Here is a 12,505-nt window from a genome sequence, read left to right as displayed (position 1 = left end):
TTTGATTTTGATTTTGATTTTGATTTTGATTTTGATTTTGATTTTGATTTCTGCAAACACAGGGCCAGCACCAGACCATTCTCTGCGTGTTGCACTGCATTGTGAACCTGCAGCCCATCCCTGCGGATGTGGAGGAGGCCATCCTTGCCCGCGCCATTAAAGCCTTCACCAAGGTGGGTCACACGCTGCAGGGGGCATAATCCAGAGGTCACTCACCTGCTCTGAAATAAAACTTTCAGCTCTGTTTTTCCTTAATGGAAGTGTGTTTGACATTTCTCAAATGTAGTTGTAGACTTTAGCCAAAATATATTAATTTCCCAACAGTGCTATCAGAAAGAGCTGAACTTTTTGAAGAACGTTGGAACAGAGAGCTTTGATAGAGAGAGAAACACTTGGATGTTGAGAAAATACTTCTAAATCACATGCCTGGTAGGAGTCAGAGAGTCTTTTCTGGTGGAGGAGTTCTACCTTGGGCATAAACAAGTAACCGGCCCCTGAGAATCCAGCATCCGCCATTGATGGCCCGGTCCCCTGTCCTGTTAGCAAATTTAGGCAGAAAGTGAAAGAGGGGCACCTGGATGGCTCGGTCGGTTAAGCGACCGACTTCAGCTCAGGCTATGATCTCACGGCTCGTGAGTTCGAGCCCCGCGTCAGGCTCTGTGCTGACAGCTCAGAGCCTGGAGCCTACCTCAGATTCTGTGTCCCTCTCGGTCTGCCCCTCTCTCGCTCGTGCTCTCTCTCTCAAGAATAAACATTAAAAAAAAAACTTTAGGGGCGCCTGGGTGGCTCAGTCGGTTGAGCGTCTGACTTCGGCTCAGGTCATGATCTCACAGTTCGTGGGTTCAAGCCCTGCGTCGGGCTTTATGCTGACTGCTTGCTCAGAGCCTGGAGCCTGCTTCAGATTCTGTGTCTCCTACTCTCTCTGCCCCTCCCCCATTCACACTTTGTCTCACTCTGTTTCTCAAAAATAAATGTAAAAAAAAAAAACTTTAAAAAAAAAGAAAGTGAAAGAAAAGGTTCCTTCATATATACGCCCTTTTGGCTTACAGCAGTGCTTCCTGGCTGAAGCAAAGCCAGGTCCATGCCAGGGGAAAGGGCACCCCTTACCCTGCAGCCTCTCATAGGCCATGTGGAAACGGCCTTAAACAAAGAGCCCCGCTTTTCAGTGACAGCATCTGTGGTAAATGTTAGTGATGACACTAGTTATGTTTGTCCGCGTTCACGGCGTCTTCCCCTCCGCTCTCCAAGGTGCTGTCCTTCCTGCAGCTTCCTCGTTACCGGTGGGGTCTTTGTGGCACTGACCACCCTGGTCTCCTGGTCTCTTGTTGACAGTTTCCAGAGCCAGTGGCTCAGACCCAGGGTGCATGGCCCTTCACATCTGCATTTATGTCTTCATGGACCGTGAGGCCACCTGCCCTTGGGTGAACAAGGCTTAGCTGGATGCTTAGCAAAGTGAACAATTCAAACCACTACTAAGGTTAATGAGAAGTTTTTGCAGGTAGGATAGACGATATGATTTCATTTCTGAATTTAACTGAAAAAAATTATTAGTGTTTGTTTCTCTAAAGGTGGTGGGAATTCTGTACAATTTCTGTTGGCCTTTTAGAGGATCCCAATGAAAAGTTAAACATAGGAGCTGTTCCAAACCCAAGTGTAAAGAGGTTGGGAGATGTTGGGTGTCTCCCCGGGTGCATGGTCTTGTGAGCAGAGGCCCTGACCGCTCTTGTCCAGGGCTGGCTCTTTGAGGAGAGCTGTGCAACAGCTGCGGCATATGAGGAAGGTCCTGGTACCCTTTGGCCAGAGCTTTCCAGGCCCGCTGCGGCCCCTCATCAAACACTGGGGTCACCTAAGCCCGGAGTCATCGGCTATGATGCAAAGCCCTTGTGTGCGTGGCCTCCGCCTGGGCCGCTGCGCATCACCCCCACCTCGTCGAGGATGGGGATGTGGAGGGCAAGGGGACCCCGTGATTGGGACGCACACGCTGTCCAGAGTCGTAGACTTGTTTGTCTCTGAGCCAGTGGTCTTGTGTCCACAGATGTGCTAGCCGGGCACAGCCTTCCTGCACCCCCTCCGGAGGAGGGGTTACTGACTGGGTGGCTCGTTTCTGTAGGTGTGGGTGTGGGTGGAGGTGTCCCGTTCTGTGTCCTACCATCACTCGACCCTGTGTCCTGGTGAACATGGGCAAACAGTCCACGAGCATGGACACGGTACCTCCCCACCAAGGGGTGAGCTGGCTGGCTTCTGGGACAGTTTTCTGTGTGGCAGATGAAGCCGCGAGCCTCTGCCGACTCCTCCCGGAAGTGCTAAGGAGGGGGGGGGTCAGTCCCGTGTCACGGAGGTCAGCTGTGAGCTGACGCAGCATGGCTGGCAGGTGGAAAGCCGGGTTCCCTGTCGGGTGGCTGCGGTGCGGCCGTGCGGCTGTTTTGCTCTTTCCTGTGCCACCAGCGATTAGTGTCAGGTTCACCACTCCGCCCTCGTGGCTGCCCTGCCTCAGGACAGCCTGTGAGTGGACCTGTCCAGGCGCTGGATTGAATCTTTTGTTTTCGTTCATAAGTTTGCCTTTGGCACAGTCAACAGTTCTAATACAGTCTCTCGGTTATAATTAACGTGGGACGTGAGTTGTGTGTGTTTAGTTGAATATAACTGTGTTTGTAAGCCAGGTTTTCTCCACCCCCTTTCTTTTCTCCCAAAACAGGCTGATTAAAATTCTGTTACGGTGTCCTGAATCCATATATTCTTTGTCACCAGGTTAATTTTGACTCTGAAAACGGACCAATAGTTTACGACACCCTAAAGAAAATATTTAAGCACACACTGGAGGAGAAAGGGAAAATGACAAAAGATGGCCCTCAGCCTGACGTTTAGTGACGCTTCCCCACGGCGGACACTCCAGACCCGGAGACCCAGGCGGCGTTCGTGCGTACAGATGAACAGGAAGGCGGTGTGGAGCCGTTTCGGGTCCCAGCACTTTATCTCAGACGCTCTTGGTTTGTGCAAAGAATACTCATTTCTGTTGCGAGCGATTATTTATTTTAAAATACCCTTGAGCTACATTTTTGTGTTGAAAAATTGCCATAATGTTGGTGCCACTTTCTTGTATTTATTTAACTGAATTAATATTGTGCTAATATGTTAAGTACATGGTGTTTACATCTTTATTCTTTTTGACGTTTTGGAAAAAGTTGTAATTCTTCTTTCCAGAACAGCTATTTTGTTGATGGAGCTCTTGCTGGAGTTTTTACCAAGTAGGCAATTTTAGCAGTAAAACTTCACTGTGGATCTGTGAGCCTGATCCATGGCCTGAGGAAGTCACGAAGTGTCTTCAACTATTTTGTATTTGTTAATAAGAAGGCGATTGATAACATTTTTAAAGGATTTTTTTAATTTGGAAATTTTTTGTTTTTTTCTTTTTATAAATGTGTCAAAGGGTTTCAAAGTATATTATTTTTTGGAGTGATTTAGTTTTGTGTTAAGGGTGGTCGTGACGTGGTTGGATTTTTTTATTGTAGGAAGTAGACTCGGGCCTCCAGATGGCCTTGCTGGTCTCTCCGCACATCCAGCCTTACTCTCTCCAAACAGCGTCTTCACAGGAAGTGGTCAGGCAGACCCTGTGCTGACGGTGTGAGGGCCACGCAGCCCGTACCTCCCACCTCCGTCCTTCTGCAGACCCCGCTGCCCTAGGGCCCTGTCTTCTGCCACTTTTCACTAGGAAAATTAAGATTCTTAAACTGAAATGTGAGCACGTAGCCTGCATTCACCATATGGGTTTTAGTTAAGAAGTAAGTAAACTATTTGTTGCCTGACTAGTAACTGCCTAACGGGTTCTTTGTGGACCGAGCTGTCATTCAGCAGTTGAGGCTGTAACAAATGTGTGCAGTTATCAGAGGCCAGGCCGCACAGGGTGATCGTTTTTCCCAACAGATGTGATACTAATCAAACCAGTTTCACAGTAAAGCTGTCACGCTATTTTAGAGACAGAAACTTGGGGGAAGCGAGACTAACCTTGGATGAGATTCTCCAACTCCTGCATCTCTGAATCCGGCACTGGCACATCAGAAACGTTTTAGTCATTATGGGTCTTACCGACTCTGGCGGCAGGTGCTGAATGCCGTTTCCTCCTACACTGTTTGAATTTTCTTGGGAAACCAGATCCAGTGAATTTTAATGAACTGGGTTGCCTGTTGCTGAGATTTCTCATTTTTAAGTGCCTGATCTGGGAAAGAAGGGGAGAAAAGATTACATTTTATCCAAAGGTACATTATAAAAATATGTTTTTTACCCCAAAAGATGTTTACCCACATGTCTGTCAGTGTCACATGGACAAGGGCCAGCAGGGTTCGTTCGACAAGTGGCTATTGGCCTGTGTCTGTGATGATCAGGTTAGAGCACGGATCCCGCGCAGCCACAATGTGACCACGGCCGCACGCCAGCCTGAGGAGGCCGGTGGGACAGGTAAACCAGGCTGTCTCCAGGTTTTGTATTTATTCGAATAAAAGTGCAAACAACAAACCATAAGGCTCGTATGTCTTTAGCTTGGAGCTCTTGAGACCCTGACGATACGGAGGTGCCCTGGGAGGAGATGACCCTGTGGGCTGTGGTCAGCCCAGACTTTGCTGGTTCCAGACGAGCAGGTGGGGGTGGGAGGGGAGCAGGGCTCCAGGTGGAAGGAGTGAGGGGAGTCTTGAGGTCAGCGGGGCTCCTGCCTTTCCTGTATTGGAGTGGGTGAGGAGTTCTCTGTAGCCCAAAGGAAGGACCTCCGGGGTGGGGGATTCGGCTCCAGGGCCAAGAGCGCACACATCCAGAACTGACCGCCATGGCCGCACACGCGCTCTGCCTCAGGCCAGAGAGAAGTATTGTTCACACTTGCCTGATGAAGGAGTCCTGGTCTGACGGACTCCAGACCCCGTGCTCTTCCCCCCAAAGCCGCCTGTGTGTGGCGTGCCCGGCAGGGACCGCAGGGCCCTTTCAGCATTGGGCTCTGTGGTGGCACCATAGAGCATCGTGTTGTTTGTGACTTAGCGATGGTCTCCATCCTCTGGAGCAGGCTGGGCTGCCGTGGTGCTGTCATGTGATCTCAGCATATCACACTTAGGAAGCGCGGGACTTCCTGTCCAAGAGCTCGCTGGTGCTGCTGGTTTCCAGACCGCTCTATCTGTTTGCAGAACTCAGAGACACCCTGTGATGTGCCGAGTCGTGTCTTCAGCCAGCTTCCCGGTCTTAACCTCGAGAAGACCGGGTTCCACAAGAAACCACGTGTCCTACGTCAGCGAAGTTTCTGTTTGCTCTTGAATGGGGGACACCTGCTCGTGCACATGTTTGTGTCCTGTTTCAGCCAGTTCTCTAGACGTCCGAAGAAATCTCCAGAGCCAGTACGCAGCAGACAAAGTGCTTGCCCCAAGTTCTTGATGTCTGAAGGCCCCCAAGTAATTTTGGGAATTGATGAAAAGTGATCGTTTCCTCAAGACCTCTTTGTTCTTGTTGTTGTTCCAAATGAACAATATTGATATATTTTCAGGGCAAGTAAATCAAAGATGATATTCCCTTTGGATTTTTTATTTTTATGAATGTGGCTCAAGAGTATCACCTTATTTAAAAGAGTCTACTCGATACCAGATGGTTGAAAATTGTTTACAGATAACATGGCAAGAGAAAAATGCAACAAATCCTGTTATGCAGGTGTGTATTATGTTTTACTTACGGTTTTAGGCATGAGCGGGTGGGTCTCTGATTAGCCCAACACTGACACTAAGACTGATTTGTAAATAATCACAGTGGAACCACTGAGTAGTGTAGCTTTGGGAATCCTTCATTCTCAGCCATCGTTTAAAACATCCAGACGCGCCTGGGTGGCTCCGTCAGTTGAGCATCCGACTTCGGCTCAGGTCATGATCTCGCGGTTTGGGAGTGTGAGCCCCACATCGGGGTCTCTGCTGTCATCACGGAGCCCATTTCAAATCCTCTGTCCCCCTCTCTCTCTGCCCCTCCCCTGTTGGCTCTCTCTCTCAAAATAAATAAATAAAACTTAAAAAAAAAATCCAGTCACTGAGGCACCTAGATGGCTCAGTCAAGTGTCCAACTCTTGATTTCAGCCCAGATCATGGTCTCAGATGGTCTCGAACCCTGTGTCGGGCTCTGTGCTAACAGCTCAGAGCCTGGATCCTGCTTCTGATTCTGTATCTCCCTCCTCTCTCTGCCCCTCCCCCACTCATGCTCTGTCTCTGTCTCTGTCTCTCTCTCTTTCAAAAATAAATACTAAAAAATTCTTTTAATAAAAAATAAAAATAAAAAACTTAGACATTGAATTAGATTGAACCAGGTAGAAAAGCCTGCAGGTCAAAAATGATCAAATACGGCCATTTTATATAGTTCAACCTAATATTAAATGTAACGTTCATGAGACAAGTAGGTGATATTTCCTGAATTATTTTAACAAAGTTTAGATTAGATGATCAATTATTTTCTAGGACTATTCTATATTCCCCCCCAGTGGACTTCCAAAACAAGTGGGAGAGACCAGTGTGAAACTCGGCGAGCCTGTGCCCACTCAGTGCTTGGCCTCCGCTGTTGCCAGGGACACACAGGAGCCATTCAGTCTCTCGCCCTCCATCAGGAGCCACGATTAGCACATGTTCTTAACTAATGCTGGAAGCCTAATTCTCAGCACTGTGACTCACTGAATTCTAAATGTCCTTCAAAACTCAGCTCTGATTCCTTGGAACAGAATATGTTAACTGTAGTTAAATTCAGCTACCTGACTACACAGCCCAAGAAGATGGAGGGGTGTCACAGGCTGGATTCATGTGCTGAAGTGCCCACCCCCAAACCTCCCGAATGTGACTTTATTTGGAGATGGAGCCTTTACTGAAGTGATTAAAGTAACATGAGGTCATATGTGTGGGCCTGAAGACAGTGTGACTGGTGTCCTTATAAGAAGAGGAAATGAGGACCCAGACGCACACAGACAGATGACCCACGTGAGGACACAGGGAAGATGGTGTCTACACGGCAGGAGGGAGGCCTCAGGGGAGACCACTGAGTGAGGGAGGGAGATTGCCCACACCTGCATCCCGAATTCCAGCCTCTAGGACTGTGACAGGATGGTCTCTGTTGTTTAAGCCGCCGTCTCTGTGGTCTTTGTTACACAGCCCAAGCTGACCAGTATACTCGATGCTCCCACTGCACCTCGTGTGTGTTTCTTCATCCCGTTACCTCAGGCGGCACATGGCTTGGTTTTGCTGGTGTCTCCACTTTATATAGATTGAAGAATGCAGTGTATTGTCCCGTGACTTGCTGATTTTGTTCAACATGCTCCTCAAGTTTATCTGTGTTGATGTGTGATGCTACAGCTGCGTGGCAGCCCGCTGTGTGGACACCCCACGCTTCATTCCTCTGGCCTGGAGTGGACACTTGGATGGTTTATATTTGTGCACAAATACAAGCACTTGGGGCCCAGTTGGAAGTCTTTCTGGGCTGTGGAGTTTTGAGTGGAATTTACGGGCTGTAAGGCACACATGGTTTCCTACGCAGTGACAAAGTGTTTCTAAAAACGATAGCGTCCGCTTATGAACGTTCCCATTGCTCGGTGGCCTTGTCGACACTTAGTACTGGCTGCGTTCCTGGTTTTTGCCAGACTCGGCAGGTGTGAGTTATGTTATCACGTGTTATGGGCTGTTTGTAGTTCCTCTCAAGTGCTAGTGCACGTATGTGAGTGTCTCCTACAACATTTAAACACATGGTGCTCTGCCTGTCAGTGTTCTTTCTTCTCCTCCATGATCCTGCCACACCCTGTGTGCCTGGCACACAGAAGGGATCAGCATATGTGGGTAAAAGGAAGAATAGGGTAGCAGACAGGAGGGGAGCACAGTGCCCCTCAGACCAGGAACAACCCAGGGAGGGCTGCCCCTAGCCTTGCCCACGCTGTGCTGGCAGATCTGGCTGTTGTGATCAGGTAGGGAAAAGAAATACGAGGCATTCAGAGGGAAAAGTAAAACTGTTTTTATTCTCAGACGTGATCCATGTAAACAACATGGTGGGATCTGTGGAAACAGCTGTGGGAACGTTCCGCGAGTTCAGTGAAGCAGACGGGTGCCAGATTGGTTCAGGAAAGCCACTGCATCTCTGTGCACTGGCAGCGAAGCACCTGACCTAGAACAGTGACAGGGACCTGAGCATCAAATGCCGACAGATGAATCGGACAGAAAAGTGAGCCACCTGTTGTGTCCGTCTCCCAGCGCCACAACAGCACATCATCACAAGCCGGGAGCTCGCGGCAACAGAAACTTGTTCTGGCTCCGACAGCTCTGGAGGCCAGGCGTCTGAAATCAAGGTGTTGATGGGGCATGCTCCTTCCAGAGGCTCTAGGGGAGTGTCCTTCCTGCCTCTTTCAGTATCTACCAGCCACAGGTGTCCCATGGCGTTTCGTGGCTTATGGCCACATCATGCCCATCTGTGCCTCCATCTTCACACTGCCTTCTCCTTTTTCTCTGTCCTCTGTGGAGCTCTTACAAGGACTGTTGTCAATGGATTTAGGCCCATCAGGATAGCCTAGGATGATCTCCTCATTCCAAGACCTTCGAGTACAACTGCAAAGATCTTTGTTTCCAAATAAACTCATGTTCTCAGGCTCCGGGGACTAGGACATGGACATAATGGGGGGTCAGGGTGAGTGGCATGATTCAACTCACTACACCTGCACACTGAAAACTACAGAATATTTCCAAGAGAAACTTCAACAGACCAAAAACAATGGAGATACACCTGTTTGTGAGTTGGAGGACTCAAGATTGTTAATATGTCCATTCCATCCAGGTTGATCTCTAGATTCCATACAATCCTAATCAAAGCCCAAGCTAGGTTTTCTTGTAGAAATTGACAAACTGATTCTGAAATTCACATGGGAAGGCAAAGGACCTAAACAGCCAAAAGAACTTTGGAAAATAACAAAGTTAGCAGGCTAACACTAACTGATTCAAGAATTATCATAAAGCTGCACTAACCAAAACTGTGTGGTGCTCATATAAAGATAGGTAGTTACATCAATGGAATAACGTAGTCCGGATTGAGACCCACAGGCACATGGACACCTGAGTTTTGACAAAGGTGAAAAGGCAATGCAGAGAAAGGACAGGCTCTTAACAAAGGGTGCTGGAACAATTGGGTATTTATATGCAAAACAACAATTTGGGGGAAAAAAAAAAAAAAAAACCTTGGGGGCACCTGGGTGGATGAGTCAGTTAAGCACCAGACTTCGGCTCAGGTCATGATCTCACTGTTCATGGGTTAAAGCCCTGCGTCGCTCTGTGCTGACAGCTCAGGGCCTGGAACCTGCTTCGGATTCTGTGTCTCCCTCTCTCTGCCCCTCCCCAACTCATGCTCAAAATAAAATAAACTTTCAAACATAAACATTAAAAAAAATTTAACATTGGATCCATACTTTGCATTATCTACAAAAATCAACTTTTGTCTTTTTTTTTTTTTTTTTAAGTTTATTAGAGAGCGTGTGCACGAACAGGGGAGGGGCAGAGAGAGAGAAAATCTCAAACAGGCTGCACCCTGTCAGCGCAGAGCCTAATGCGGGGCTCAATCCCATGAACCATGAGATCATGACCTGAGCTGAAATCAAGAGTCAGATGCTTAACTGACTGAGCTACCCAGGCACCCCTTAGAAAAATCAACTTTTAAGTGTAAAATCTAAAACTATAAACTTCCTAAGAGAAGATCTGTGATCTTAGGTTAATCAGAGATTTGGTGAATACAACAGCTAAACTACAAACCATTAAAGAATAAGTTGATAGATTAGACTATACCAAATTAAAAACTTCTCTTCAAAAGGCACTGTTAAGAAAATGAAAAGACCAAGCCTATAGACTAGGAGAGACTCTGCAAAGCATATATCTGATGAAGGACCATCTGAAACCTCTCAAAATGCAACAAGGTAAAAGAAAATAGTCCAAAGTTATAAAAGTGCTAAAGATTTGAATACGCCACCAAAAATACATAATTGGCAAATAAGTCAATGAAAAGGTGCTAAGTTTATTAGTCATAGAAAGGCAAATGAATCTGTACAGCAAAGGAAACAACCAACAAAAACTAAAAGGCAGCCAATGGAATGGGAGAAATATTTGCAAACGACCTATCGGATAAAAGGTTAGTATCCAAAATCTATAAAGAACATGTCAAACTCAACACCCAAAAACCAAATAACCCACTTAAGAAATGGACAGAAGATATAAATAGACATTTTCCAAAGAAGACATCCAGATGGCCAACAGACACATGAAAAGACGCTCAACATCAGTCATCATTAGGGAAACACAAATCAAAACCACAGTGAGATAACCACCTCACACCATCAGAATGGCTAAAATTAACAACTCAAGAAATAACAGGTGTTGGTGAGGATGTGGAGAAGGGGGAACCCTCTTGCACTGTTGGTGGGAATGCAAACTGGTGCAGCTGCTCTGGAGAACAGTATGGAGGTTCCTCAAGAAACTAAAAATAGAAGTACCGTATGACTCAGCAATAATACTACTAGGTATTTATCCAAAGGATACAAAAGTACAGATTCGAAGGCGCACGTTGCACCCCAGTGTTTAGAGCAGCACTATCAACAATAGCTGAACTATGGAAAGAGCCAAATGTCCATTGACTGATGAATGGATAAAGAAGATGTGGTTTGGGGCGCCTGGGTGGCGCAGTCGGTTAAGCGCCCGACTTCAGCCAGGTCACGATCTCGCGGCCCGCAAGTTCGAGCCCCGCGTCGGGCTCTGGGCTGATGGCTCGGAGCCTGGAGCCTGTTTCCGATTCTGTGTCTCCCTCTCTCTCTGCCCCTCCCCCGTTCATGCTCTGTCTCTCTCTGTCCCAAAAATAAATAAACGTTGAAAAAAAAAAAATTAAAAAAAAAAAAAGAAGATGTGGTTTATATGCACAATGAAGTATTACTCAGCCGTCAAAAAGAATGAAATCTTTTCATTTGCAATAACATGGATGAGGCTAGAATGTATTATTTCTATTTTTTTTAATTTTTTTTTTCAACGTTTATTTATTTTTGGGACAGAGAGAGACAGAGCATGAACGGGGGAGGGGCAGAGAGAGAGGGAGACACAGAATCGGAAACAGGCTCCAGGCTCCGAGCCATCAGCCCAGAGCCCGACGCGGGGCTCGAACTCCCGGACCGCGAGATCGTGACCTGGCTGAAGTCGGACGCTTAACCGACTGCGCCACCCAGGCGCCCCTAGAATGTATTATTTCTGTTATGTTCACCTAGTGAAATAGAGAAAGACCTATGATTTCATTCATGTGAAATTTAAGAAACAAATGGGGAAAGTGGGGGAAAGGCAAACCAAGAAACAGACTCTTAACTATAGCGAACAAACATGGTTACCAGAGGGGAGGTGGGTAGGGGATGGGCTAGATGGATGATGGGGATTAAGGAGGGCATGTGTGATGAACGCCGGGTGTTGTTATGGAAGTGCTGAATCTCACCACATTGTACACCTGAATGTAATATTACACCGTATGTTACGTAACTGGAGTGAAATAATAGCAATGTGAGTGACAGCCACAGTGAGGGGGCCCTGCACACCCCGTAACATGCTGAAATGAGCAAGACCACACCAAGTGTGGGTAGCTGGGGAGAAAGGGGAACCCACGTACACTGTAGCAGGGACACAAAACGGCATACACTTTGGAAAGCAGTTTGGGAGTGGCTTCAGAAATGAAACGGGTACCCACCGTGTGATCCAGCCATGCCATTCCTAGGCATTTGTCCCCGGGAACAAAATGTACACGTCCCTGCAGACACCTGCACAGGCGTCCCCGCAGACGATGTGCAGCAGCTCTGTTGGGAACACCACACCCTGGAAACAGCACACTTGTCCATGAGCAGGTAAATGGAAAACGCCACGGTGGTAGAGCCACACGAGGAGTGCCACGCGGCAGGAAAGGTGCGTGAACTATCAGTGACTCACAGCGGGAATGACTCACGGCGCCGAGTGGAAGAAGCCTGACAACAGGAGTTCGCACCGTGTGCGATCCCGTGTACATCAAAGTAGGAGATCCAGAGTAACCTGTGGTGACCGGGCACGGATTCGGCTGCCCCGGGGAAGAGATGCACTCACAACGGGGACTGTGGTGTCGGTTTCACGGGTGCGTTCGTGTCACATGTTCCCCAGGTGCGCTGTTTACACTGATCTTCCCTCAGTGAGGCTCCTACAGAAAATACAGAAAATAGGCCGTATTTGTCAGAGGAGGGAGGAGCGTTGGAGCGGCCACGTGAGTGTTCTCTGGGAGGGACCGAGACATTCTGTTCCAGGCACGCTGGGGCTGCAGCTGCATTTGAACGTGGACAACACGCGTGTGCCCACGTCGTGGCTGTGCTGCTCTTCAGAGTTACAAGGAAACAGGCAGCTCGAATGCTCCGGGAGCCTCCGTGGGTGGCAACGTTTGTGCAGCCAGAGCTTTGTTTCCACAACCTGAACCCTTTACATGAATTGAAACGCATTTC

At 47.9% G+C, this 12,505-nt stretch overlaps 1 protein-coding gene and 1 long non-coding RNA gene across 9 annotated transcripts in view; one reads left to right on the top strand and one right to left on the bottom strand.

Annotated features, from left to right (window-relative positions):
- Positions 1–4,512, top strand: part of PTPDC1 (protein tyrosine phosphatase domain containing 1) — a 59,351-nt gene extending 54,839 nt beyond the window's left edge. For all 7 annotated transcript variants that reach the window (XM_040449579.1, XM_040449575.1, XM_040449576.1 and 4 more), the window contains 2 exons: positions 63–173; positions 2,749–4,512. In XM_040449579.1, coding sequence (XP_040305513.1) covers positions 63–173; positions 2,749–2,865 — 228 coding nt within the window. In that variant the 3' untranslated portion in view covers positions 2,866–4,512. The remainder of the gene's footprint in view (positions 1–62; positions 174–2,748) is intronic.
- Positions 1–12,300, bottom strand: part of LOC121013772 (uncharacterized) — a 22,069-nt gene extending 9,769 nt beyond the window's left edge. Inside the window, exons 1-2 of one of the 2 annotated variants that reach the window (XR_005782918.1) lie at positions 11,734–12,300; positions 4,003–4,213 (exon numbers count right to left, since the gene is read on the bottom strand). This is a non-coding gene — a long non-coding RNA (uncharacterized LOC121013772). The remainder of the gene's footprint in view (positions 1–4,002; positions 4,214–11,733) is intronic. The other variant, XR_005782917.1, reaches the window with a different exon arrangement.
- Positions 12,301–12,505: the final 205 nt, after the last annotated feature.

Source organism: Herpailurus yagouaroundi, unplaced genomic scaffold (assembly GCF_014898765.1).
Source record: "Herpailurus yagouaroundi ecotype Mexico unplaced genomic scaffold, PumYag 199, whole genome shotgun sequence".
Taxonomy (NCBI): Eukaryota; Metazoa; Chordata; class Mammalia; order Carnivora; family Felidae; genus Herpailurus; species Herpailurus yagouaroundi.
Note: the sequence above shows the minus strand (reverse complement) of the source record. Positions and strands in the feature narration are given on the sequence as shown.